The 27,897-nt window shown below is 48.8% G+C and overlaps 2 protein-coding genes across 6 annotated transcripts in view; one reads left to right on the plus strand and one right to left on the minus strand.

The window, feature by feature from the left end:
- LOC310751657 (sodium/calcium exchanger 1-like) overlaps positions 1-11,820 on the plus strand; it is a 28,592-nt gene extending 16,772 nt beyond the window's left edge. For all 4 annotated transcript variants that reach the window (XM_083591061.1, XM_083591060.1, XM_083591062.1 and 1 more), the window contains 5 exons: positions 1,477-1,583; positions 3,007-3,128; positions 4,547-4,646; positions 5,928-6,200; positions 9,913-11,820. In XM_083591061.1, coding sequence (XP_083447187.1) covers positions 1,477-1,583; positions 3,007-3,128; positions 4,547-4,646; positions 5,928-6,200; positions 9,913-10,289 — 979 coding nt within the window. In that variant the 3' untranslated portion in view covers positions 10,290-11,820. The remainder of the gene's footprint in view (positions 1-1,476; positions 1,584-3,006; positions 3,129-4,546; positions 4,647-5,927; positions 6,201-9,912) is intronic.
- A 1,488-nt stretch (positions 11,821-13,308) lies between these two features.
- Positions 13,309-27,897, minus strand: part of PLCB3 (phospholipase C beta 3) — a 71,432-nt gene continuing 56,843 nt past the window's right edge. For both annotated transcript variants that reach the window (XM_083590987.1, XM_083590986.1), the window contains exons 26-33: positions 27,740-27,775; positions 26,377-26,560; positions 24,713-24,824; positions 23,195-23,271; positions 21,704-21,796; positions 19,775-19,832; positions 17,976-18,062; positions 13,309-14,839 (exon numbers count right to left, since the gene is read on the minus strand). In XM_083590987.1, coding sequence (XP_083447113.1) covers positions 14,675-14,839; positions 17,976-18,062; positions 19,775-19,832; positions 21,704-21,796; positions 23,195-23,271; positions 24,713-24,824; positions 26,377-26,560; positions 27,740-27,775 — 812 coding nt within the window. In that variant the 3' untranslated portion in view covers positions 13,309-14,674. The remainder of the gene's footprint in view (positions 14,840-17,975; positions 18,063-19,774; positions 19,833-21,703; positions 21,797-23,194; positions 23,272-24,712; positions 24,825-26,376; positions 26,561-27,739; positions 27,776-27,897) is intronic.

A 27,897-nucleotide genomic window follows, 5' to 3' on the forward strand; every position in this document is an offset into this window, starting at 1 on the left:
CAAGCATAGCCGTTCCAGGGATATTACAACATTTTGCTATATTGCCACCTGTTCAAGTGATGGATTTATGAGACCCCCTGAAGGAAGATACTCAGAAGCGCCTCTAAGGATCGAGCCAGGAAACCAGCTCATAAGAGGATAAATTATGTGTTCTCTATCCCCTTAATAAAATCTACAGTAGAGAAACAGACACGAGGCTGTTTCAAGCTCAACATGATCGCAAGGGCGACAGCACCTGTCACTGAAGGGAACTTCAGCAAATCTGTTACTGAGGATCTTGGGAAGGCAAGAGGTTAAGACAGCCCAGCAAAAAAACAAAACCGTTCTTCTATACTTACGTACCGCTAGAAAATATAGCTGTTGCATGCATTTGATCAGATTTGTTGTTCTGACGCAAATGCGGCAGAGTTTGGGGATATGTCTCCGTGTCAGTGAGACCTGAATCTTAAGAGCCTAAAGGGTGGCTTGGCTTCCACCCCCTTGGCAGCCCTATAGCGTTGACATACCCACATATATTCCCATCCCATTAGTACCAAGCCGTCTCTTTGTGTTTGTAATTAGGGAACTAAAAACAGATGGCATCAAGCGAGGCTCCGGCTGCCAGACTCGGCTTAGCGTACCCGGAGTGTGTGCATGTGTGTGCGTTGTGCCACAGCTTGGCGAGAGCGAAGCCATGGGGTCATGCATAAGCAGAGATGAACTCAAAGGAGCAGGAGGTGGCTATGGGGAGGGTTGCTGGCTTCTCCCTGCTGGCCCCGCTCCTCTGTGCGGAGGGGGCTGGTTCTGGGGCAGAAGGCAGGGGCCCCAATGGCAGGTGGAGCCCGAACGGATGACAGGCAGGGCTTGGGTGTGAGTTCTGCACACCCAGATCTAGAGCTAAGATTTGGGTGGGGGTGGTCCAAGCTTTCCTCCCTCTCTCTTAACATAATTGACCAGTGGTTGCTGGGACCCATTAAGGCTGTTAGGGCGGAAGTGAGGGAGCCCACCAGTAGGTGGCACCAGAGCCAATGGCAGAAGGAGCCAAATAATTCTAAGTTTGTCCCCATCCTCCTCTTTCTCCTTGCTGATTTCTACAAGGGGCAACGCTGAGACTATTGAAGAGGAAGCTGCCAAGCAGGGCCACCCACTGGACTGGGTGCAAGGAAGAGGGCAGGCAGGCCGGGGCTGGCTGGCGGCAATTTGAGGTTGGTGAGGCAATGCCCCATTCGCCCTAATGCACCGGCCTCTGCTGCGTGTGACTTTTAATGGCTGCCTGCTATGCCAATATTAAGCCAAGGAGTGCTTTCCCTGTTGCGTCACTTCCATGCCAAAGACAGTATGGGCTTACTAAATTGCCATTTGCTGGGCTATGAGCAAGGCCAAGGCCAGGCCCAGGACAGGGGGGGAGGGGAAAGCGGGGCAGTACCTTGGGAAGATGGTTTCCTTGCATTAGTCTGCCTGCTCCAGGGAACCCATTATTTTCTCCCTCGTCCCTAGGAGATACATCGAAATTAAAATTATTGATGATGAGGAGTATGAGAAAAACAAAAACTTCCACCTGGAGCTGGGGCCACCAGAACTGCTGGACACAGGTCCACGGCATGGTAAGGAAAAAGAGGGGAAACCTGGGGGGGGGTTGTTGTTTTAGTTTGTATTATGTGATGTATTTTTGTTTATATTTTGTTATATTGTAAACCGCCCTGTGATGCTTGGATGAAGGGTGGCGTAGAAATTGAATAAATAATAATAATATTATTTGCAGGAGAGACATCCTAAGATACTTGAGGGGCAGGGTGGGATGTGGGGTGGGCTACAACAGGGATGAGGAACCTCGGACTTGGGGGGGCAAATGTGGTCCTCCAGGCCTTGCAAGCCTGCTGTACAAAGGTCAGGTTCACATTCATTGCTCTGCCCACTTTTGCCTGTGGCCCCACCCACCACTGGCTTGTGGCCCCTGGAAAGTTGCCCAGAAGGGAATGCGGCCCTCAGGCTGAAGGAGGTTCCCTTCCCCTGAGCTTATGGCAGAAAGACGTAAGGAAGACATGGTACTAGAGGAGCCCTTTATTGGTAGGGTTGTGTAATCTAAGGTAAGTTTAAAGATAAGGAACCCTCAGAAGAGAGAGAAGTTGTCCACCCACAGGGAGTGAGCAGCAGACTAAGCAGGCACGCAGATCATCAGCTCACACTCTTCCCTAGGATCATAGAATTGTAGAGTTGGAAGGAACCCTGAGGATCATCCAGTCCAACCCCCTGCAGAAATGAAAAGTGTTGTTGTTTTTTTCAAATTATAGTCACCCTGTCTAAATTCGCATTGTCCACATCATACATTTAGAACATACTGTCGTTGTCCCCTGAATAGTCCTGGGAACTGTAGTTTACTCCCCACAGAGCTGCATTTCTCAGCACCAAGCTCCAGTTCCCAGGACTCTTAGCGGGAAGTCATGTGCTTTAAATGTATGGTGTGCACACAGTTGAAATTAACACAGCCCTAATTAATGCAAAACTGTGTCCTCTTTTTGGGTGACGCTCAAACGATTGCAGGATGATGTATCAGAGTTGTCTCAAGTCCAAGAGCACATTTAACCGACTTGCCGAATTGGTGGGGAAAAGGCTTTGCCTCCGGGGTTCTATGATCTTTGCTTTTTTAAAAAAAAGAAAGGAGGGCAGCACAAAGAGAGATTGCCAACTTCTTTTCCTACCTCTGTTCCCCAGCTTTTAAACAGTAGGCTGGCAGGTAGAAGTTTAGAAGGTGATGGTTTTCATGAAAGGGAGCTAAAGTGATAATAAAAGCTTCACTTTCTGCATGCTGGGCTGCTGTTTGAAAGGCAGAGGGGCCAAATTGTTAGGAAAGCAGGCAACCTTGGGCCATTAAGGAGATGGATTGAGGCAACTGGGAAGGGGACTGAGGACGGTGGGTGACGGAGGAGGTTAGAGAGTTGGAAAGAGGTTTCTGGAGGCTGGCAGAGAGGGGATGTTGGGATTCCAGCCTCTCTCTATGTGCCCGCTTTCTTCCCAATCTCACCCCAGGTGACTCCAATGAAAACCGCCTGCCTAACGGAGAAGAGGAAGCAATTGCCAAGATGGGATGTCCTAGCCTTGGAGAGAACACCAAACTTGAAGTTGTTATTGAGGAATCTTACGAATTCAAGGTAAGAAGACACTCTCTCACCTGGCACTCCCTAGCAAGAAAGACTTTTCAGTCACAGTCCCCCTCCTCACACCTCAGCATCCACACACCCCTCCCAGCAGTGGCTGATGCCCATTGGGACTGGTAGGGTGGAAGGCAAGGAGCCCACCAGTAGGTGGCACCAGAGCCAATGACAGGCAGAACCAAATAATTCTAGCTTTGCCCCCATCCTCCTCCTCCCTGCTGAGTTATACAAACGCTGAGACTACGGAGGAGGAAGCTGCCACCAAATGCCATCCCTTGGACTGATTGTAAGTAAAGAGATAGACAAGTGTGGGTGGACTGAACTTGGTGGGGCAGTGCCCCATTTGTCCTAGTGTGCCAACCTCCAATTTCCCCCATCCATTGATTTTTTTTTAAACAAACAAGACTATTTGCAGTTTGGAAAGTGACAGAGAAATGCGATGAAAAGTGTGGGATGAACGAACGACTAACAGGAAGATGTTTAAACATTCCGCAAGCAAGTCAGAATATAGCAAGGTGGATGCCCATTGTCGTATAACTACCCCATTAACAAATCAGAACAAATGCTCAGCAAAGACCGGACATAGTCTGGCCACTGAGCAAGCAAAGCAGGATGAATGCTTAATAAAAAGGCTGTCTTGAAAGAACCCGTGGGCTTTTGAATAAGGAACCAAATCAGGAACCAGCTCCTTGCCCATCAAGGAGGCTGAGAATCCCCCGGAATAAGGAGCTGAAGTTTAAGCATTTCTGTTTCCCCACCCGCTCGACCCCTGCCATGGACTTTTGGGCCACCACAAAACATCCAACCCTGCCAAATGTGAATCTACCGCCTACAAAGTGCCCTCGCATCTTGTTCAGCCTCCAAGCCTTATCTGTTTTTCACAATCTGTTATTGAGGTGTCCCTGTGTCAGTTATCATCTCATCCTTACGCACTCAATGGATCACTGTCCTCTGCAGGTGAGGGCTTCCTGCAGATATCACCTTGTCTGGACGTCCATTCCACACAATGTCGGAATTGTGCCTTTGGTATCGTGGCACTTTACTTGCCTTTTGGAATTCCCTCCCTTTGAATATATAAGTTAATAATAACAAATTTATTTCTGAGATGGGCAAACGTCCGTCCTGGTTCTTTATTAAAAACAGATTTGTTTCCTTTGAATCTGTCTCCCGGTTTCTCACGCCACCTCTTGCTCCAGTGCCCTTGTCATCATGGCTGGTTAGGCAGGTGGCAGGGTGCCCAAAGATGCAATGACATTTCCCACGCCATCCCTGACCACGGGCACTGAAGAGCCAAGAGGAGGAGGATAGCAATACTGGTGGTGGTGGAAAGGGGTGGGTGCGGGGGAGAAGTTCCATAGGGACTAGCCCCTTCTGCCCGCTTAAAGTTCTCACCTCCCCACACCACTCTTTTCCAGAGCACTGTGGACAAATTAATAAAGAAGACCAACTTGGCCCTCGTCGTCGGCAGCAGCAGCTGGAGGGAGCAGTTTGTTAGCGCCGTAACCGTCAGTGCTGGTAAGAAAGAATATGGACCTTTTTTGGAGGGGTATACCGTAGGTAGGAATGTTGGGACAGAGGGTGTAGCCAACTTCTGAACACCGCAGACAGCTGCTTCCAGTCACCAGCCACAACACGCTCAGACGTAGCCTCATCCCTGTGGGAGACACTTCGATGAGAAAAATAAGAAAAGGAAAAAAAGACAGCAGGTCACTGCCCCAAGGAACTTCTGGTTTAAATATTCCACAGTGGAAGAGAGAACCCACTAGAGAGGCCACGGGGTGAATGCAAGAAAATGCAGTTACATGACAGGGATGGGTGAAGCTGTCAATTTTGTTTTCTCCCAGTTACTCTTTTATTTTTCATTCTTAAAATTCAGTTCTCCTCATCCCCATGCCACTTTGTGATTATTATTTTTTAACGTCTTCCTAACAATTCTCAAGGGACGTGGGTGGCGCTGTGGGTTAAACCACAGAGCCTAGGACTTGCCGATTAGAAGGTCGGCGGTTCGAATCCCTGCTACGGGGTGAGCTCCTGTTGCTCGGTCCCTGCTCCTGCCAACCTAGCAGTTCGAAAGCATGTCAAAGTGCAAGTAGATAAATAGGTACCGCTCTGGCGGGAAGGTAAACGGTGTTTCCGTGCGCTGCTCTGGTTCGCCAGAAGCGGCTTAGTCATGCTGGCCACATGACCCGGAAGCTGTACGCCGGCTCCCTCGGCCAATAAAGCGAGATGAGCACCGCAACCCCAGAGTCGGTCACGACTGGACCTAATGGTCAGGGGTCCCTTTACCTTACCTTTAACAATTTTCAGGAAGCTTAACAAGCTACAGTTCCTGGGATTCTTTGGGAGAAGCCATGAGCTTTAAATGTATGGGTTTGATGGGACCTTTGGGTAACTTAAAATGGCAGCGAGCCACTGGGGATTGGAGCAGAGCTTGGCTCTCATTTGAAAGCGGCACAGCCACCTGCCACTGAAAAGCATCCATGGGCCTGGCAGGGAAGATGGCAAATGGCAGTGCAGCTGGGTCAGGCCCCCAAGGGCCCCCTCACCCGGCCCCTGGGGCCCTCAGCAATTGTCTAACTTGGCTAGCCACTGTTGCTGGGCCTGCTCTCCCCACCACCATAAGAGATTTTGTTGCCCCATTGGAATTTCCCTAATTGCCTCCCCGCTCCCTACACTCACATGAGATAAGCAAAAGGGAGGCTAGAAGAAAGACTAGGAGCTGTGGGGAGGTTGGCTAAGGTTGACTGGTGGCGTCCCTATTGATTTAAGGTGTCTCTCTGTGCTCCCTCCCTCCAGGTGACGACGAGGACGACGACTCTGGCGAGGAGCGCCTCCCCTCTTGCTTTGACTACATCATGCACTTCCTGACGGTTTTCTGGAAAGTTCTGTTTGCCTTTGTGCCGCCAACCGAATACTGGTGCGGCTGGGCCTGCTTCTTTGTCTCCATCTGCCTCATCGGAGTCCTCACCGCCCTCACCGGAGACCTGGCCGCCCACTTTGGCTGCACCATCGGCCTCAAAGACTCTGTCACCGCCGTGGTTTTCGTGGCCCTGGGCACCTCCGTGCCTGGTCAGTGAGGGGCGGCAAGTGGGGCAGATCATATCAGGGTCAGGAGTGACCTCAGTGAGGGGAAGGGGGGAACCGCCACAGGGCAAATTGTATTTTATGGGTTCTCTTGGCCCCGATCAGCTGGGAGGAATCCAGGTTTCTTGCCTCTTCCGGTCCTGAAAAGCTTTGCCTCTTTAAAATTGTTGTAAAGGCACACTAGCCAGGCCAGTTAAAAACAAAACAAGCCACCAAACTATCTTGAAATAGGCATCACATTGCTTAATGCAATCTGAGTATCTGAAAGGTTGGCTCACTCCCCACAGACCACCCCTGGGGAGAAATCGGCAGAGGGGCCTTCTTGGGAGCTCCCCAGCCCTCAGATGTTCAAGGAGGAAGTAGGGGAAGGTCCGAGAGAAGGGCTTTCTCTGTGGTAGCCCCCAAACTGTGGCATTCCCTCCCCAGAGGTACCGGTAAATCCCTCAGTGTGCAGCTTCTGTCATGTGCTGAGGAAATACCTGAACACACAGTCTTGGCCTTTGCCGTAGAACCTTGTGATGAGGTGTGGGTGAAAAACTAAATGGGTAATAGAAATAATTATAGTAACAGTAATGATAATGATAATTGGTGCCACCATGGGCTCATTCGGGAGGAGGGGCAGGATATAAATTGACTAAATAAAATGAAATAAAAGAATATTAATTAATTTGGGGTTTGAAGAGACCTTTGGCCTATCCCAAGGCAACAGGGATATTATTATTATTATTATTAGCCTTTGTTGCCTTGGGTTAGATCAAAGGTCTCTACACACACAAGTTATATCTCTAACAAGTCCAGGGCAAGGCAGACAAAGGACTTCAATAATTTTAAAAATACGTTAAAATCAGCTAAAAGAGATCACAGTCAAGAAAGCATTTTATCTGCTATCCAGTCTCTCCTTTAACAATTTTTTTAATTGATTTTCCAAGAAAAAAATTCTAAAAAAAATCTATTAAAGAAGCCTCTTGGTGGTGGATAGACTTTTCCACTTTCTTGACTGCAATCAAAGAAGCAGGGAGGTCTATTCGCCATCCATACACTTAACAGCATAAGCAGAGTGTGACAAGGCAATGACTTTCCAGGATGGTTAGTCTCACAGCACCTGGGATTTAGAGGCAAACTCCCTCTTTACATAGACTTTGCATTTTTAACTGTCAACAGCTAATAGCCATCAATAGCCTTAATTTGCCTAATTCTACAATCAATCACACACACACAAACAGACTGTGAGCCTCTCTTAGTTACCTGGGAATAAGCCCCATTGAACTCAGCAAGACATACATTAGGGTAGACACGTATAGGATTGCACTGTAGGGCACGAATATGCTTTAATCGTAAACCGGAGCAATCCTATAAATCATAGCAGGGTACCGTTTGCCAGCCTGAGGGCCACATTCCCCTTTGGGCAGCCTTCTGAGGGCCACATACCAGTGGTGGGTGGAGCCAGAGGCAAAAGTGGGTGTTACCACCTTCAGCCTCTCTGACCGTGCCCAAAGTTAAGTATTTTATTTTGTCTTCTAGTTTATTAGGTAGTAGAACCCCATATAATTCCATCAACCCAGAATAAAAGGGCACAGAGGGGAGAGGAAAAAGGCACTTATGCCTCAAGGAAGAAAATCACTGTTTTTAGCTCTGCAGTCCTGCAGACAGATCAGAGCTCTTTCTCCAGATCTCCAGATCAAGCCCACCTTTTCTACTGCAGAGGTAGGGAACCCACAAACCTTATTTTAATTTGCCCCCAGAGGAGCTGCTTTTGCAAAGTGCTTCCCCTCTGTTGTAAACAAAATCTGCCCTTTCCCCTTATGGGATATCCAAGAGCCCATTATAGAGTCTTTACGTAGGTTCCCTATTGGTAGGAGTAAATTATTGGGAGGTAAGTCATAGAATAAGGGACACGGGTGGCGCTGTGGGTTAAACCACAGAGCCTAGGACTTGCCGATCAGAAAGTCGGCGGTTCGAATCCCCGCGACGGGGTGAGCTCCTGTTGCTCAGTCCCGGCTCCTGCCAACCTAGCAGTTCGAAAGCACCTCAAAGTGCAAGTAGATAAATAGGTACCGCTCTGGCGGGAAGGTAAACAGCATTTCTGTGCGCTGCTCTGGTTCTCCAGAAGCGGCTTAGTCATGCTGGCCACATGACCCGGAAGCTGTACACCAGCTCCCTCGGCCAGTAAAGCGAGATGAGCTCCGCAACCCCAGAGTCGGTCACGAGTGGACCTAATGGTCAGGGGCCCCTTTACCCTTTACCTTTAAGTCATAGAATCATAGAGCTGGAAGGGACCTTGAGGATTATCCAGTCCAACCCACTGCAATGCAGGAATCTTTTGCCCAATGTGGGGCTTGAACCCATGGCTCTGAGATTAGGAGTCTTGTGAGCTACCCCATTGCTTTAATTTGTTAATATTGGCAGCTAGGAACCTCAATCAGTTGTCCCAAATGAAGGTCGTTAGGGCTGATGGGGAACTTTTGGCCCTCCACTTCCCATCACTGGATTTCTGACGTGCACACACACCAGGGGCTCTAACAAATCCTAAGCCTGCTCTTGCTATTTAGGGTGAGCAGAGCGGGGGCGAGCCTTGGGTTCATATTAATGGCTCGGGATGAAAGAGCAGGAGACTCTCACGTCTCAGAACATGTGGCCGACAAAGCCAGAGGCGACGGCAAGAGGATTGTCGGGGAAGAGAGGCGGCTGTATTTAACAGGCAGTCTGGAGAACAGGATTAGAAAGGAGAAAACCTGCTGTCTTGATGAGCTGGTGGAGAAATGATGATAAGGCTAAATCTCATATTGAGAGAGGGAGAGTGGGAAGCTAACCCTGCAAAGTGCTTAAATGCCCAAATATATATTACGTTGCAAAGAATGAAGGGTTCTGGAGGGGATTGGAAGTACGATTGCACAGCAGTGTAATACAGATTTTTACTTTATTTTATTTCGCAGACTTTTTTTTTTAGGCTTAGCAAGGGGGAAAATGGAGACATTCTTTTGGGAGATTTGCCTCCTGCTCGAACAATTTATTCTGATTTCACAGTGTCCTGAGAAGGCGCAGGGTGCTGCACCCGTGGCAGTGCCGGATTTAGGACAGTGTGGGCGGTTAGCCAAGGGGGCGCAAAATGATGATGTTGATAATGATAAAACCTACAATAATATGGGAGGGGCACCAAATCTTGCCCTTGCTTGGGGCACTAGGGTGCCATGTTACAAAAGTCCGCCCTGCCCTTAGCTTCCCAAAATTCCGACAGACTTACTCACCCCTTAGATGAGAAATGGAGAATCCTAGCATCGAAACATGGCCCTCCAAGCTCTGTTTGGCCCTCCAGTTGCCCCAGGTCGCACCCCACTCACCAGCCCTGATCTGCACTTACCCTGAGGGCTTTTGCCTGCCTTGAATGGGTCCTCGTATGGCAGGAACATAGGAAACTATCTTCTACCAAGTCGAAATATTGGTTTGCCTAGCTCTGGGTTTCCCAAACTTGAGTCTCCAGCTGTTTTTGGGCTACAATTCCCATCATCCCTGACCACTGGTCTTGCTAGCTAGGGATGGTGGGAGTTGTAGTCCAAAAACAGCTGGAGACCCATGTTTGGGAAACCCTGGATTAGATGACACCCTGGGTGAGCCTCAATGTGGTTGGAAGAAAGCATGGCTGTAGCTCAGTGTGAGAGTATCTGTTTTGCAACCGCCTTCTGCCCTTTTGTCTCTGCAGATACCTTTGCCAGCAAAGTTGCCGCCATCCAAGACCAGCACGCCGACGCCTCCATTGGGAATGTGACAGGCAGCAACGCAGTCAACGTCTTCCTGGGCATTGGGGTGGCCTGGACTATCGCAGCCGGGTACTGGGCCAGCAAAGGCCAGCCCTTTCACGTGAAGCCCGGCAACCTGGCCTTCTCGGTCACCCTCTTCACCATCTTCGCCTTCTTCAGCATTGCGGTGTTACTGTACCGGCGCCGCGCACCCATCGGCGGAGAACTGGGCGGTCCCCGAAACCCCAAAATCCTGGCAACCCTCCTCTTCCTGAGCCTATGGCTGGTCTACATCCTCCTGGCTGCCCTGGAAGCCTACTGCCACATTCAGGGCTTCTGAGAGACAAGCGCAGACTGGGAGATTCGCTTTCGGGTTTGGCCTGGGGGAGGCCCCTGTCCAAACCTTGGGAAACTGATCCCTGGATGACTTGGGGGTGGAGGGGAGAAAGGAAAAGCCAAACCCTCCCTCCCCAAGCTGGGAGACCCCTTTTTTTCTCAAGCACATGAGAACACCTTCACTTCCGCAACGGTTCAGTGAAGACTTTGGCCAACGCCAGCCACGCGGTCTAGTAATGACTAAGGTGGTAACAAAAATGGGACAAAGTTACAGGGTCGAATTCTGGCCAAGGCTTCTGCGATGGACTGATGGCAGAGTTGCCCGCCTCTGTTTGGAGAGAGAAAAGGCCAAGCTATTAAGAACCCTGATTTTAGACACATCTTAGGGGTGCAACAGATTCAAGGGAAGCTGAGCCAGGGCATAGGCCACCCCCTTCCAGACTGACCTGGGTGAATTAGTAGCCTCAGAAAACAGTGGGATGGGAGGGGGATACTGACCAGCCCTGCCAATTATTCTTATCCTTGCAAGTATTGGAGGGCCAGTTAGTTGGACACACTGTCCTTCCCCTTGCAAGCCTGGCCAGTTTCTTGCAGCGACAGAGATGGGGCGCTCTTTGCATCCCAGTGGATGGTAACGTAATGATGTCAGCAAAACTTGAATTTTAGATGCAAGTCGAGGTTTGTGCTATCTTCCTCCTGTTCCTGGCCAAATGATCCAAAGAAGGGTGGGGGCAGGGAGAGAGAGGGAGGGAGAGAAAGGTGGAAAAAGCAAGCGAGAATAGATAGGAGAAGGGAAGAAGGATCCTAATCAGCCAGTTTACCTTGTTCCAAGCACAGTCGATACCCTCCGGAAAACCTGCACTCTTTACAAACTCCCCAGAACAGCACAAAAATCTCAAAACAGCAAAAAACAGAAATATAGCTAGATCTAGGATAGCTGCTTTTCCCCCCCCTTCCTCTTCCACGGCACAGCGCTCCCCCTTCCCAAATTAACAACTCCCCCCATATTAGTATTTGACTCCCCTTTTCTGTACAGAACTCAGATTTCTATTTAGTTGAGTTTATTTTACTTACAAGGTGGGGAAGCCCCCCACAGAAATTATTTTATTTTTATTTAAAAAGAAGAAAACCCACAAACCTCCGGCACCCATGCAATTGTCTGCCCCTTCCTTGTCCCTTAATGTGGACACACACCCCCGTCCAGACGCCACGGCCGCTGCGCATGGTGCTTCCCTCCTCTCTGGGGCGGGGGGCCCCCGACATTGGTACGTCCCATGCCTCAGTTTGCATGGTGGCCCCTGTGACCCCGACCCATACAATCTTGTGTCTCTGTAAGTCACTCTGGTGTCCATGCTTGCCCGTTCGTCTTTTGCACCAGTGCCTGCCTGTTGCTCGTGCCTGCTGTCTGGTTTTCCCAAAAAACAAAAAATGTGCCCTTCCTCTTACGTCCTGTTGCCTGCGCTACCTTGGATTTGTGTTGTGTTGTGTGTGCGTGTGTTTTCTAAAAAACAAAACAAAAAACTATTTAAAACTTATTCAAGAAAGCTGTGCATTTTTTAATATATATATATAGGTTTATCATCTTATTTAGAAACAAATATCATTTCCCAAACTTGGGCCTAAGGTTCCCTGCAAGCCGGAAAAATGGTCTTATCCGAGGGATGGCAGGCTTCACAATCTTTATGGAGTTCCAACAGGCAAGAGGATGGTCACAGAGGAAACAGTGGACTAACCCAGCTGGACTTTGCTTATCCCACTCTTTTCTGCTGCTGGATTTACAGGATCCCGAAAGCAAGCCATGTTTAAGGCACTCCTGTTGTTGTGACTCAAGGAGGTGTGGCTTGGTTTCTGACCAGGTGTTTTGGACAGGTGCATGTCCGTCACTTTCTCCCCCGCCCCCAAGTGTTCCAGGTGCAGTGCAAATTATACTAAGGCTACATGGCTTGAAACACAGCAAGGTTGCTCCCTGCTATGTTTCAAGTCACTTTCTTACTCAGCTGTACGACGAGAGAGTGGGGGATGTCTTTGCCCCACATCCATTATCTGGTTTGTTTCCCTGCACCAAACTCCAATGTTCTCATCTGCATACGTGCAAAGGCTGCCTGAATGCTACACACCTCAGCTTAACTGCAGCTTCGGTTTTCTAACTGGACGTAAACCAGTTTGAGGAACGGGAGTATTTCTCAGGAAGCCACAGGATACAGGTGAATTGTGCTTAACATCGTGAGTACTTGGCTTGAAACACAGAGGTGGGGTCACCCTAGAACTGGAGCAAGCGGTCATGTGAACATAGCCTAAGATATTCCCAAACTTGGGTATCCGGCTGTTTTTGGACTACAATTCCCGTCATCCCTGACCAACTAGAGATGATGAAAGTTGTAGTCCAAAAACAGCTGGAGACCCAAGTTTGGGAAACAAGCCTAGACCTTCACAGGCGCCTTCCCCTAAGCAACTCCACAGGACTTGCCCAGTCCAGGAAGTACACCTGAATGGAAATTAGAGAATTGAAGGCCTGTCTTCAGGCAGACAGCTGGCCCTTTAAGATGTAGTGAGGCACAAAGGGGTGGAGTGTGAGAGAAGTTGGCCTGAGGGGAGGGGCTTAAAAAGGCTCAGCCTGCTTTCCACCTTTGGCCACACCCACACCATACATTTAAAGGGCTATGATACCACTCTAAACAGTCACGGCTTCCCCCAAAGAATTCTGGGAACTGTGGTTTGTCAGGGATGCTGAGAGCTGTTAGGACACCCCTTATTCCCCTCACAGAGCTCCAATTGCCAGCATTCACTGTGGCGAGGGACTGCTTGTTAAATCACTCTGGGAATGGGTAACTCTGCGAGGGGAAGTGAGCCGGGAAAAGTCTGGACTTTTACAAGGATGAGACGTGGGCCAAGCGTTCCTACGATAGTAATAAAGCCACAAAGCTGGCTTAATAAGGAAAAAAAGAGCGGGGCAGCGGGAGTTATCTATTCCATTTATTCCACTACCACCCCATTCCTTCTCCGAGCCAAGGAAGAAACAGAAGGCAACTGAATTACACGTTTATTACATATGTTAAAAAAAAAAGTTAAGGCAAGAAAGAAAATTACATCCATAGGAAGGAAATAAGAAATAAAAAGAGAGGGGCTCTAGGTTGTCTTCCTGCCACAACCTCATATGGGCAGAACAAAAGCCCCCCCCCCACTTCCCCTTTTGCTCTTTGCACCCATCTCCCAAAGCAGCGAAGGACCTGCCTCCCAGGATTTTTTAATTAGCCCTTTTGTTGCATTGCCTTCCCAAATCTGTCCACCGCTTCCCTGTCCCCCAAGCTCCTCACCCCATAGAAAGGGGGGAAGGATGAGAGGGAGAAACATACACAGGTTGTGTACATACCGTAAGATCTAAAGTGCACGACTTCCTCAAGAGAACCCTGGGAACTATAGTTTGTTAAGGGTGCCGGGAATTGGAGCTTAGAGAGGGGTAAACTACCATTCCCAGGATTCCCGGAGGCGAGGGAGTCATGCTATAAATGTACAGTGTGTATGGAGGCCTGGCTCTCCTTTGGTGAGAAAAGCCCTGGTGGATCAGTCCCACGTATCCACACGGTAAAGTGCACAACATCCACCAAAGAATCCTGGGAGCTATAGTTTGCCCTCTCACAGAGGAATAGTTCCCTGCACCCTCAGCAAGCAACAGTACCCAGAATTCTTTGGGGAAGTCATGTGCTTTACATATGCAGGCAGCCGTGCTCCTCTGGGGGAGAGTGGAGGTGTTTTCCCACAGGTTTTTCCCTCACGTGTTCCATCGTTTTTATTTTTTTAAAGAGGAGGATCTTATATTTAAAATAGCCCTTTTTGCTTCCTTCCCCTTTGCAGGGAGAAAAGTACTGGCGAGCAGGGAGTATGGGAGATCCCACCCTCCCTAGATAGTGCATTAAAAGGGAAAAAAACACAAAAGAGGCCGCCATCAGCTGCCATCCTCCCCGTCTCGCCCCCCACGACGTGTGAGGTGCGCATGAATGCATGTTGGTGGTGCCAGGGTTGCCTGATACTTTAGCCCTCACCAGTCACTCCTTCTCCCGCAAGTCTTTTTCCCAGCTTCAAAAAGCACAGACCGAGAGGTTGGGAGAAGACAAGTTGCACTTAGTTAATGAATTAAAAAAAATTAGTTTAAAAAAATAAAACATTTGCTCTTTTTGCTTTTTTTTTTTTTAAAGGAAAGGGGGTGGGGGAAGCCAAGTGCCTTTAGTGTGTGTTTTTCTTCCATAGGCTCTGCCCCGCGACACACTTTTTAACAAGCCCTGGGATGGCGAGAGATGCCCCAAAGATGCCTCCCGTCTCTCTCTCTCGCGCGCATGTGTGCGCATGTGCACATCAGCACTGCGGCCACTGCCGGGTGTCCTCCTCCAAGTCTCACAAGATGGTCAGGTCTTCTTCGGGAGGGGTGGGGCCGAGGGGAGACCCAGGGGGGTGCCCGTTGCTGACGCTGCCATCCAGCTCTTCCTGCAGGTAACGGCGGATCTCCTGAGGCAGGGTGAGGCCCTCCAGCTCACACTCGCGTTCCAACTGGGCTGCCAACTGGGGAGGGATGGGGAAAGGGAGAAAGGAGAGAAGCAGGAGGGGAGAGAAATGAACACGCTCCGATTTCTGCTATGAGCCGTTTCTAACGTCTCACAAAACTCAAGGGTGGCGCTACGCCCGCCCGCTCCACCGCTTCCATCAGTGGCAGAGAGGCTTTCTCACACGTGGCACCGCTGCTCACCTTCCCCGTCCCCAGAAGTCAAGTGAATGGCAAGACTTGAAGGAGCACGCCAGGTCCCACTGGGATTTGCAAGAATCGAGGTGCGGTGGTGGTAGCGGAAGTGGGGCACGGTGGGCAGGCACAGGAGGTGGCAATTCCCATTTCGCCTCCGGTGGCAAAAGGGGATGGGCCACCCTTCACACACACACCACACACACACACACACACAGAGTGAGAACGAAGGCTGCTGAAAATTTGCATCTCAGGTCTCTATGCAGGGCGTGATAATTAGGCTGCCATCCCTTTGGCAGGTGGGCAGCTCCTACAGCATGGAGAAGGGCCATAAGCTTGGTGCTAGCACATCTGCTCTGTGTGCAGAAGGTCCCAGGTCCAATCCCTTGCCAACTCCAAGTAGGGCTGGGAAAGACTTCCTGTCTAAAACCCCAAAGAGCTGCTGCCAGTCAGTGTGGACAGTACAGAGCTAGATGGACCAATGGTTTGGCTCAATATAAGGCAGCTTCCTATGTTCCTATTGGCAAAGGGGCATTGCTCAGTGGTACAGCATCTGCCCTGCATGCAGAAAGCCTGAGATTTGATCCCTGGCATTTCCAGGTAAGGCTGGTAGAGACACCGTTCCTGAAACCATGGACAGCCACTGCCGGTCAGTGTTGACGATACTTGGCTAAAAGGACTCAGCTCCCGATCTTTTTAATCTTCCTCTGGCAGCCCATTTCTGCTTGTGAACACATGCAAAAATGGGAATGCTCCCGAGGCCCGAGAACTTATAGCCAGAACGAACATACAACTCGAATTCATAGAAGAAAAGCAACGGTTAGCAAACACAACTACGTACACAACAGAAACCAATCCTAAACGCTCTGTAACACCATCCGTTATTAAAACCCTAGAAACAGAAGATTTGGAGCCTAAAACACAACCAGAGAGAGAGAGAAGGACCCACACTCTCAAGAGCTGCTGGAGTCAGTGGGAAGGCTCTTCACGCTGTTCAGCAGATTGCAAACGCTTTACAACTTGGGTAGGAAGCAAGGCCACTTGGAAGCGCTTCCTCGATGGCCTCAGCCCGCAGGCTGCCTGCGTGTTAACACTTTAAATTGGCTCAACAATGGGAGGTCTTTGGCGCTGGCAAATGCAGAAAGTGCTCTCCGGCTGGGTGGCTGCCAGGTGACGGGAAGACGCAGCCGCTTTATGACTTGGCAACCAGCCCTAGAAGGTGGAAGCAGCAGCCTTTTTTGTTTGCCAGAGGCCACAGGACAGTGGTGGCTGGGGCCAGAGGCAAAAGCAGGCACAGCAACTAACACAAATTTTCACCTTTGAGCAGGAGGTTCGTCTCCACACAAAAACACACACTCATACCCTGCCCTCTATCCTCCATCCGCACAAACAAGAGGCATTATCAGAGCCCAAGAGCTCATTCCAGGCAGGTAAAGCCCTGAAGGAGGATGTGAAGCCTGGGGAGACTTCTAAGGGCCAGAAAGAGAGGCTTGGAGGGGCGTATTTGGCCTCTGGGTTCCCCACCCCCTGCCCCTATGGCCATTCTTGCAAAAGAAAAGGTCTTCTCCCATGTTTGCCTAAGAAAACAACGCAATAAAAAGCTGTGCAGGATCAGGCGATTGGCCCATCCAGTCCAGCATCTTTTTCTCAGAGTGTCCGACCAGATGCTTACAGGAACCCAAGAGGAGGACCCGAGTTCAAGAGCAACTCTCCCCGCTTGCGATTCCTAGCAAGAGGTATTCAGAAGCACACTACCGCCCTCAACAGGGGAGGGGGAACATAGTCATCATGGCTAGTAGCCTCTGATAGCATCACCCTCCATGAATTTTTCTAACCAGTTTTTCAAGCTGGTGACCATTGTTGTATCTTCTGGAACAGTGAATTCTAGAGGTTACATATGTGCTGTATGGAGGACTTCTTTTTTGCCTGTCCTGGATCTTTTAGCTTCGTTGAACGACTCCCAAGTTCTCCATTCTGAGAGAAGAAAAGTTTCTTCCCGCCTACTCCCCTCACAAGGAACTACATTTCCCAGAGTTCCCTGGGAAGAGGGCTTGATTGTTAAACCACCCTAGAGATTGTAGCACCGGGAAGGGGGAAGAGTGAGCCTCCTAACAATTCTCAGCACCCTGAACAAACTACACTTCCCAGGATCCCTCTAACCAGGCAAGCAAGAGACATTATCACAGTTCAAGTAAGCATTTGACCCAGACAAAAGCATTGGTAAAGGTTATTGAGCAGAGCCAATGGATGAGAGGATGATGGCCTAGGGAGGAGGCATGGGAAAAGGGAGTTGCACAGGCCCCAGTTGCCCCTGGGTCCCAATAACCCCCTTCCCTGCCCAGATATATACAGTGGTACCTCAGGTTACATACGCTTTAGGTTACACACTCTGCTAACCCAGAAATAGTGCTTCAGGTTAAGAACTTTGCTTCAGGATAAGAACAGAAATCGGGCTCCAGCGGTGCGGTGGCAGCAGGAGGCCCCATTAGCTAAAGTGGTGCTTCAGGTTAAGAACAGTTTCAGGTTAAGAACGGACCTCCGGAACGAATTAAGTACTTAACCCGAGGTACCACTGTATTCTAGAATTTTTCCAACGGACAACTTGAAAAATAAAAACCCAGGCTCAGTCGGTAAGAGCATGAGACTCTTAATCTCAGAGTCGTGGGCTTGAGCCCCGTGTTGGTCGAAAGATTCCTGCATTGGACTAGATGACGCTTGTGGTTCCTCCCAACCAGTGGCGTAGCGTGGGGGGTGCAGGGGGGGCGGGCCGCACCGGGCGCAACATCTGGGGTTAGGGCAAATCCATGGGTTAGGGGGCGCAAATCCACGGGTTAGGGGGCGCAAATCCACGGGTTAGGGGGCGCAAATTACTTGCCTTGCCCCGGGTGCTGACAACCCACGCTACGCCACTGCTCCCAACTCTACACTTCTGTGACTCCCAGAAGCATTTGCCGCACTCACCCGTGGCTCTTCGTCCTCAATCAGCTGTAGTATCCCCTGGTGTCCTGCCAGTAGCTTCTCTTGGCGCCGTTTCTGGGCTTCCTCAAGCTTTGGGATGGAAGGAAAAGCAGAGTCAGTGAAGCAGGGATAACGTTAACATAGCTCTTTTTTCACCAGTTCGCTCAGACTTGCAAGCTACAGTGTTTCCTGAGGAAAATAAGGCCTACCCCTCCTTCGTCATGCCTGCCTTTGATGCTTCCAGGTCGGACCCCTGTAATGCACCTACACTTGGAGATGGTCCAGAAACTTTAATGAGCTGAGGAAGCAGCGGCCAGAACTTGTGTGTCCAGGGCTGGCAGGATGAACCATTCTTAGGTCATAATTGGATTGTGATTTGTTTCCAGGCTCATTTTTATATATATAAATAAAAAATGCCAGTTTTGGATGTTCTAAATTTACAACCTGGGAATCAGGGTTATCGCAGGAATTGTTTCTTTTTCTACATACACGTGTGGGATTTGTGCTCAATGTGAAGCTCTCCTTGCTTTTGCTTTGCCAAGAGTAACGCTGTTTATAGAGTTGAGCAAAAGGGCCTTTTTGGTGGTGATGCCTACTCTATGGAACAGCTTCCCAGGAAAGGCATGCTGAGGTCCCTCTTTTGCCTGCTTATAAACTGACCCTTAAGATTTTGTTACAACTGGTTTTAACTGGGGTGGGTTGTGTGGTTTTTATGTTGCTGAACAGATCACCCTCAGATTTTTTTATGAGATAGCAGTTGTTGTTGTTCTTGTTGTTTAGTCGTTTAGTCGTGTCCGACTCTTCGTGACCCCCTGGACCAGAGCATGCCAGGCACTCCTGTTCTCCACTGCCTCCCACAGCTTGGTCATGTTCGTAGCTTCGAGAACGCTGTCCAAAAGTGTTTATATACTGCTACCCACTGAGATAGCAGTATATAAACACTTTTATGAAAAAACACACAATCAAAATAGCAATAAACACAATGTTTTTTAAAAAAATAAAACATCCGTTAAAAATGCTTTCAGGTTATGTACAATGTGTGTGTGTGTGTGTGTGTGATAGCAATAACACTTATGTGAAAACAAATTAATGTGAAAAGTTCCCAAGCAATAAAAAAAAAATCGAACCAACACTACTGTTGTATGTTACTTGCTGTGCATGTTGAAGATGACAATAAAGGCTTACAAAAGAAACACAAACACACAAATTCACATGCAAAACAATTTCAAATCCAATATAGTACTGCACAGATAAAGAATGGGATAAAATTTTCTCCACTTAAAATTTTCTCCATTGAAAAATGAAGGTCTTCAATAGGTGCCAAAAAGGTGACAGGGGTGGCTTGCCCAAAGTGAGGGAGTTGCAAAATGCAGGTGAGATTTCAAGAGTGCCATCTGGACTCAAGAGCCAGTGTGGTGTAGTGGTTAGTGTGTTGGTCTAGGACCTGGGAGATCATGGTTCAAATCCCCTACTAGACACAGCTTTGAAGTTTGGGGAAACCCAGCCAGATGGGCAGGGTATAAATAATAAATTATTATTATTATTTCTATAACCAAGTGGTGTGTGTGTGTGTGTATATAAAAATAAAATTCATTTTATTTTAATGTCCAATTTATAAAAGTAAACGGACACTGTATGCCCTTGGGCCAGTCACTGCCTCTCAGCCTAACTTACCTCACAGAGTTGTGGTAACTCCTGGTTTTACCCTCACAACATGTGGCGCCTTGAGCTCCTTGGAGGAAGGTGGGATAGAAATATAATAATAATTGAAAAATGAATAAAACTGGGAATGGGAAACTCACCCTGCGAATGGAGTTCACCGACTCGGTGATATGTCTCCTGTTTATCTCCGTCAGTTCCCTGAGGGAAGACAAAGAACCTTTTCAGGAAGAGAAGATAAGCCCCTGTTTCCAAGTAAAAAAAACCCCCGTCCTCTCCACACAAACAAGCACAAGACACTAGTCGTAAACCAAAGCAGAACCGGCAATCCCACCACCTCTCCAAGCAACCCAGACGGGCCTTCAAAAACATGGCCCGACGCTTGAGGCCCAGCAGCTCCCATGCCCTTAAGGGTTTGCCCCTTAAAAATTGTGCGCTTCTGCAAACCGTAGCCAGGGGAGGCAGGTGTCCATTGGGGCTGCAATGGCAGAAGGCAGGAAGACCAATAATAAGTGGAGCCAGAGCCAAGGATAGATACAGCCTAATCATCCTGGCTTTGCATCCATTCTCCTCCCTGCTGAGGGGAGCAACGCCAAGACTAAGAAAGAGAACACAGAAAACCAGTGTCACCCACTGGACTGGTCTGTAATGACGAAGGCATGCAATGCGTACAACATGGGTAGGCAAACTAAGGCCCGGGGGCCAGATCTGGCCCAATCGCCTTCTAAATCCGGCCCGTGGACGGTCCGGGAATCAGCGTGTTTTCACATGAGTAGAATGTGTCCTTTTATTTAAAATGCATCTCTGGTTTATTTGTGGGGCATTGGAATTTGTTCATTATTTTTTTTCAAAATACAGTCTGGCCCCCCACAAGGTCTGAGGGACAGTGGACTGGCCCCCTGCTGAAAAAGTTTGCTGACCCCTGGCGTACAACTTGGGGCTATCTTTGAAGGTGACTCGGAAGCTACAACTAATCTAGAATGTGGCAGCTGGACTGGTGAATGGGAGTGGCAGGAAGATTTTTTGTTTGTTTGTTTTATAATTTTTTATTGGGTTTTTGATAATTTTATACATATAAAACACAACCATTTCAGGCATTGAAATACACAAGGTTCTTTTGAACCTTCAGACCTCCTTCCCTCCCTCCATGGGTTCCATATTTAAATTTAAATTTGCTGCATCTTTTACCATTATACATCTATTATATAACCATAATTGCCATAAATAAGTCCACATTACAAGTGTCACTACATCCCTGCCAAAGATTTTAACTGTTTGCAGTGGTCTTTTAAATAAATTACAAATTTACTCAAGTCTTTAGAAAATTCTTTGAGATAAAGGTGCTTCGGATGTATGGTTAAGATGGTGATCTAAGACAACAACACTAGCAGGGTTGTAAGAAGACTTGTAACGATAGCTGCTCTTACCTTTTTATATTTATTTAAAAACTGTGACATTTTGAATGAGTGAAACGTAAATTGGAAAATGTATAAATGCTATGATATAAAGATTAATTTTTAAAACCAAGAGGTGGGAGGGAGGGAAGTCGATAAGCTCTTAGGAGCAAAAGAAGTACAGTGGTACCTCGGGTTACATACGCTTCAGGTTACATACGCTTCAGGTTACAGGTTACACTAACCCAGAAATAGTGCTTCAGGTTAAGAACTTTGCTTCAGGATGAGAACAGAAATCGTGCTCCGGCGGCGCGGCGGCAGCGGGAGGCCCCATTAGCTAAAGTGGTGCTTCAGGTTAAGAACAGTTTCAGGTTAAGAACGGACCTCCGGAACGAATTAAGTACTTAATCCAAGGTACCACTGTAAAGTGGATAATGAGGATGTGTTTAAATATTATAAAATGGAAACAATAATTAAAAAAAAAAAATTAAAGATGTGATCTAAGACACTACTATGAACTTGAGGATACTGTTTCTCTCCATTTATCTCAGTTTAGGTTTAATTTTGGTTTAGATTTTTTTAAAAAAGAAGATCATGCCTGCTTTGATCTTACGGGAAAAGCAGCCCCTAGAAAGCAGTCGAAGGAAACCAACCCATCCCCGAGCCAATTCAACTCACACATCCTTTTTGCTCTTCCTCTCCCGGGATTTGGCTTCCGTGATGCTGTTGTGTCGTTTCCGGTCCAGGATTTTCTGAAGCTCCTTCTTCTCTCTAACCAAAGGTTTGGGGGTGCAGGGAGGGAAAGAATGGGTGTGGGCTCAGTGGCAAAGCAGAAGGTCCCAGCTTTAATCACCGCTACTTCCAGGTAGGTCCGGGAGAGACTCCTGTCTAAAACCCTGAAGAACCAATGCCAGTCTGTGTAGACTACACTGAGCAAGAAAGACCGATGGTCTGACTTGGTATAAGGCAGCTTCCTAAGTTACTATTTGATTAGGTATTTCATTCAGAACAATGAGGACTAGAAGTTTACCATATTTTTCGCTCTATAGGACGCACCGGACCATAGGACGCACCTTGTTTTAGAGGGGGAGAACAAGAAAAAAAATTCTCCCCCTCTCTGCTCAGCGCCCCATCAGCGAAGTGGCAGAAGAAACAGATCCCCTTCCATTTCTCCTGCCGCTTCGCTGAAGGGGCGCTGCGCAAAGAGGGAGAATTTTTTTCTCTTGTTCTCCCCCTCTAAAACAAGGTGCATTCTGTGCGTTCAAGTGCGTTCTGTGCGTCCAGGTCGGGAAGCAGTGCGAAGGTGGCGCGCTACCTTCCCGCTGCCCCCCGAGTTTGTGGGGCTGGCGGTGGGGGGAAGCGCTGCTTTCCCCCACCGCCAGCCTCAAAGATCCCTGAAGCCTTCGGAGCGCAGCGCGAGTTCCCGCTGTGCTCCGCAGGCTTCGAGTTCCTTTTGCTGAAGCCGGGAGAGCAAGACTCTCTTGGCTTCAGCGAAAGGAACCTGAAGCCTGCAGAGTGCAGTGGGAACTCATGCTGCGCTCCGAAGGCTTCAGGCGGCTATCCCTGAAGCCTGGAGAGTGAGAGGGGTCGGTGCACACCAACCCCTCTCGCTCTTCAGGCTTCAGCGAAAGCAACGTGAAGCCTCCGGAGCGCGGAGGGAGCACTCCCTCTGCGCTTTGGAGGCTTCGCGTTGCTATCGCTGAAGCCAAGGAGCCTGCATTTGCTCCACAGGACGCACACACATTTCCCCTTCATTTTTGGAGGGGGAAAAGTACGTCCTATAGAGCGAAAAATACAGTACTTTAGCAGAGCAGCAGTGAAGCACCTGCTTTGCAAGCAGAAAGCTGCAAACCCTCCGCTGGGAAAGACTCCAGTTTGAAACCCTGAACAGCTGCTGCCACTTAGCATAGACCAGAGATGGGGAGCCTTGACTCCAACTCCCATCAGCCTCAGCATGCATGTCCAGAGGTCAGGCATGATGGGAGTGGCAGTCCAACAATCTCAGGAGGATGGGAAGGTCCCCACAAGCACAGAGCTCAGTTTGACTCTGTCTTAAGGCAGCTTCCTATCAAAAAGGCCGGCAGCATCTGGAGGAGGCGGAAAAGCCCCTGAGAGTCCCCAAGAGAGACTGCTGCTTCCTCTTCCATTTCGCCTTACACCAGTACTCACTTTTCACTCATCTCCTTCAGCTTCTTCAGCTGGGCAGCCTGGCAATCCCGGGCAATCTCTCTCAAGCGCTGCTGGGCCTGAGGCAAGGATAGGGGCAGCGGGGTGGGATAGAAATAGGGGAAGGAATTAATATTCCTCTAAAATGGGCCCAGGGACGCGGGTGGCACTGTGGGTTAAACCACAGAGCCTAGGACTTGTCGATCAGAAGGTTGGCGGTTCGAATCCCCGCGACAGGGTGAGCTCCCGTTGCTCGGTCCCTGCTCCTGCCAACCTAGCAGTTCAAAAGCATGTCAAAGTGCAAGTAGATAAATAGGGACCACTCTGGCGGGAAGGTAAACGGTGTTTCCATGTGTTGCTCTGGTTCGCCAGAAGTGGCTTAATCATGTTGGCCACATGACCCGGAAGATGTCTGCGGACAAACGCCGGCTCCCTCGGCCTATAGAGCAAGATGAGCGCGCAACTCCAGAGTCGGTCATGACTGGACCTAATGGTCAGGGGTCCCTTTACCTTTACCTTTAAAATGGGCCCAGGGTGTGTCTGTTGTTATTATCTTCTAAAAATTGATATACTGGTTGATTGTAAACGAATAAACAAATCCCAGAGTGGTTGACAAAAATAATAAAACAATGCAACAATTAAAAACAACTGTTTTTGCTTGCTTGTTTGACTGACTTACTTACTTACATATTGCACTAGCCAAAGGCCATGGCAACATCCAAAGAAGGGTAAAAGGGGGGGAAATACAGCAGTTGCTTTATGTGCAGTAAAACCATAGTCAAATCCACCAAAATTTCTTATTACACAGAATAAAAAGTAATTCTCAAAAAAAAATGTGCAAATTAGAGTCCCCATTTCAATTGGCTGCTAGCCCATCTAGTTCTTTCTTCTTAATCTTCCTAGCTCTCACCTATGGTTTAAAAGACCATAGATTGTTTAATTAGAAGAGGAACGTTTTCACTGCCACCTAAGGATATATAATGAAAGGGTGCCAGGGGAGCGTCCCTGGGGAGAGCAAACCACAAGTGGGGAGTCACAGCAGAAAAGGCCCCTTTCTCATGTTACCACCCTTCGAACCTCTTGTGGAGGAGGCACACAAAGAAGGGAGATTTTAATGTATGACATTTATTGTGCTTTTAATATTCTGTTGGGTACGAGCAGAACCACAGGAGCACAGATTTTGACATGAGGACAAAACTTGGAATCGTTTCTTTCTTTCTTTTTTAAAAAAGGCCGAAACTAGAGCTCAGCACTACAAGACACAGAACCACCCGCCCAGACATCTCAAGGTCTTTGTGCAATTTACCTTTGTGCGCACACACAAACTTTCCCAGCAGGGACATGGTGGTTTGGGAACAGGGATGCTGAATCTCAGGGCCGCCAGGTGCTGTTGTGCTACAGCTCCCATCATCCCCAACAATGCTAGCTTGGGCTGAGAAGAGTCCAACAACAACATATGGACACCCACAGCACCTCCGGCTTAGAGCCCACTATTTGAAGCCCCGCCCCGCCTTTAAACACCTGGCGCAGGTGCTCTCGCTTGCAGTCCCTCTCCAGCTGGTGCTGAACCTCTCGCAGCTGTAGCAGACCTTGCATCTGGCTCTCCTGATCCAGCTCCAAAGAACTTTGAGACCTACAGGGGGAAGGAAAAGAGCCGCACGTCAGGAGGCGCAAGTTGGCAAGAAAGGGTTAAGACTGCCAAGCACAAGCTCAAGCAGAACGGGGAGCACACAGTAAAAGTCAACAAGGAATGAGTAATAATAATAATAATTTATTATTTATACCCCGCCCATCTGGCTGAGTTTCCCCAGCCACTCTGGGCGCCTCCCAATCAAGTGTTAAAAACAATATAGCATTAAATATTAAAAACTTCCCTAAACAGGGCTGCCTTCAGATGTCTTTCAAAAATAAGATAGCTGCTTATTTCCTTGACATCTGATGGGAGGGCGTTCCACAGGGCAGGTGCCACTACCAAGAAGGCCCTCTGTCTGGTTCCCTGTAACCTCGCTTCTCGCAATGAGGGAACTGCCAGAAGGCCCTCGGTGCTGGATCTCAGTGTACGGGCTGAACAATGGGAGTGGAGACGCTCCTTCAGGTATACAGGACTGAGGCAGTTTAGGGCTTTAAAGGTCAGCACCAACACTTTGAATCGTGCTCAGAAACGTACTGGGAGCCAATGCAGATCTCTCAGGACCGGTGTTATGTGGTCCCGGCGGCCACTCCCAGTCACCAGTCTAGCTGCCGCATTCTGGATTAATTGCAGCTTCCAGGTCACCTTCACAGGTTGCCCCACGCATGCACCACTCTGCCGAGTAACCAAGCAGGTGGAAAAGAGTCGGGTGTGTGTGTGTGTGTGTGTGTGTGTGTGTCATATACCATCCCTCTTTTCCCTCCCAGTAAAATCCTGCCTCTTGGGTAAGTTCAACGCCATCTGCTACCTATCTAGGCAAGGGGTGGGTGGGAGCCCTACAAGTAGGCACAGCCAATCACAGACAGAGCCAACACACATTTCTGCTTGTCCCAGGCCCAGAAAAGCACGGCTCTGAGCAGTTTTCTGCTTTCCCCATGCTTTCTACGGAGGGGTCCAAGCAGATTTGCCTCTGCCCTGCCCCTTTGTCCTACCCATCGACTTGTCCATTCCTCTTCTAAAGCCATCCCCAAACCGGCCTGCACTCTGCTTATTCCAATCCCCATCCCTGGACAGGGATCTGGCTGGCTCTAGCTACACAGAGGGATAGGACTGTAGAATTGGAAGAGACTCCCGAGAAATGCCCTGCTGCTTTCCTCTGAGAAAAGTCATGGTTTATCACTGAATTGGACTAAACAGCAATTCTGCAGATTTCTGTTTTTTTTCTGTGGGGAAAGCTGCAGAAAACCTCTTAGGCAAGTGAAGTATGGCTGAGCCCTCTGTTAGTGTGTTCCACCCAGTGGCGTAGCGTGGGTTGTCAGCACCCGGGGCAAGGCAAGTAATTTACGCCCCCTAACCCGTGGATTTGCGCCCCCTAACCCGTGGATTTGCGCCCCCTAACCCATGGATTTGCCCTAACCCCAGATGTTGCGCCCGGTGCGGTCCGCCCCCCCTGCACCCCCCACGCTACGCCACTGGTTCCACCAAGACTTTCCCATGAAGGCAGCTCTCCCGCTTCTAGCCACGGACGCATGAGCCCAAGCCAGTCCCTTCTCACCCTTCCTGGCTGCGCAACCGGCTTTTTTCCCCCTGGGAGAACTGGGCACTCTGCTTCTTGTTTTGGCTGCAGATCTTCTTCATGTGCTTCCGCCGGAGCTCCTTCAGCTCACGGTACTGCTTCTTCAGCAGCTTCACAAAGGACTTGTGCTGGCGCAGCTCCTCCAGGGACTGGGGGGACACTTCTGGAAGATATCCCCCAAAACACCCACCCAGGCACAACAGGTTACAGAATACTGTAATCCCCATCCAACAACAAGGGGATGCGAGAGAGCACGTGCAGCGCAAGGCAGTTCCCACCTGCCCCTGTCCACACGTTTTCAAGTTTCTCTCTGGAGCCATAAGGAATAGGAACTTGATTCCAGAGAGAACTAAAAATGACCGTCTGTGGTTCCACCATAAGGCAGGTTTATTTTTGAAATTCAGAGTAGCAGTTCAAGACTTTTCCTTCCCCCACTTGAAAATTGATGAGGGTCTTGGCAGATGGGTTAATTACCGTATTTTTCCGTGTCTAAAACTAGGGTTTTTTTAAACTTCGAAATTAGGTTTAAAATTGGGGCTCATTTTATACATGGGTAGTGCTGAGGGGTGTTTTCTTAATTTGGAGTCCTCAAAAATAGTCCTCTTATACATGGGGGGCATCTTATACACGGAAAAATATGGTATTATACAAATAAAAAACATTCACAACTTATATTTTCACAACTTATATTTTTTCCAGCACTGGCATCAAAACCAGCATCGCATTATGAGAATCTCAGATTATAGAACAGGGTCTTGTTAGCCTGTGTGATAATTTATTTATTTGTATTTATAATTAGATTTATATTCTGCCTTTCCTCCAAGGAGTTCAAGACAGCACACACCGTTCTCCCCTTCCCTATTTTATCCTCACAATGACCCTGTGAAGTAGGTTAGGCTGAGAGAGTCAAGGCCCAAGGTCACCCCATGAGCTTTATGGCCAAGTAGGGATTTGGAGTTGGGTCTCCCCAGTCCTAGTCCAACACTCTAACCATTATGCCACACTGGCCCTGCCTGGGCAAAATGGCCTCGATCTCCATTAGCCAAAGAAGTAAGTCAAGCACAAGAGTCAAGGACAGAAAAAGTTCAACTGGGCTGCAAGAGACAACCCTGAACAGGGCTTGCAAGCCCACAGTTTAAGAAATCAGTGATCTAGAGCAGCTGTTCCCAGTTATGGGTCCCTAGATGTTGCTGCACTACAATTCACAGTGGCCCCAGCCAGCACAGAGGAATGATGGGAAATGTAGTCTAACAGCACCTGGGGATTCAAGGTTGGGAAAGGCTGGTCTAGAGGACCTTTGGATTCTATCTTCAAGGGTGTTGGCACAACAATGTCTTCTTACCTGCAAGGATGCTGGCAATCAGATCGTCCCTTTGCACTACAGGGTTGAGAGAAGGCGAGAGAGAAAGAAATGAGAAACAGGAGTTAGAACAACGAAAGGGGCATGAGGGTATCCTTTTAGAAGTTTGTTCTGAAAACACGGGTCCAGGAAAGTATGGG

This window comes from Podarcis filfolensis (genome assembly GCF_964270895.1).
Source record: "Podarcis filfolensis genome assembly, chromosome: 16".
In the NCBI taxonomy this organism is placed as follows: Eukaryota; Metazoa; Chordata; class Lepidosauria; order Squamata; family Lacertidae; genus Podarcis; species Podarcis filfolensis.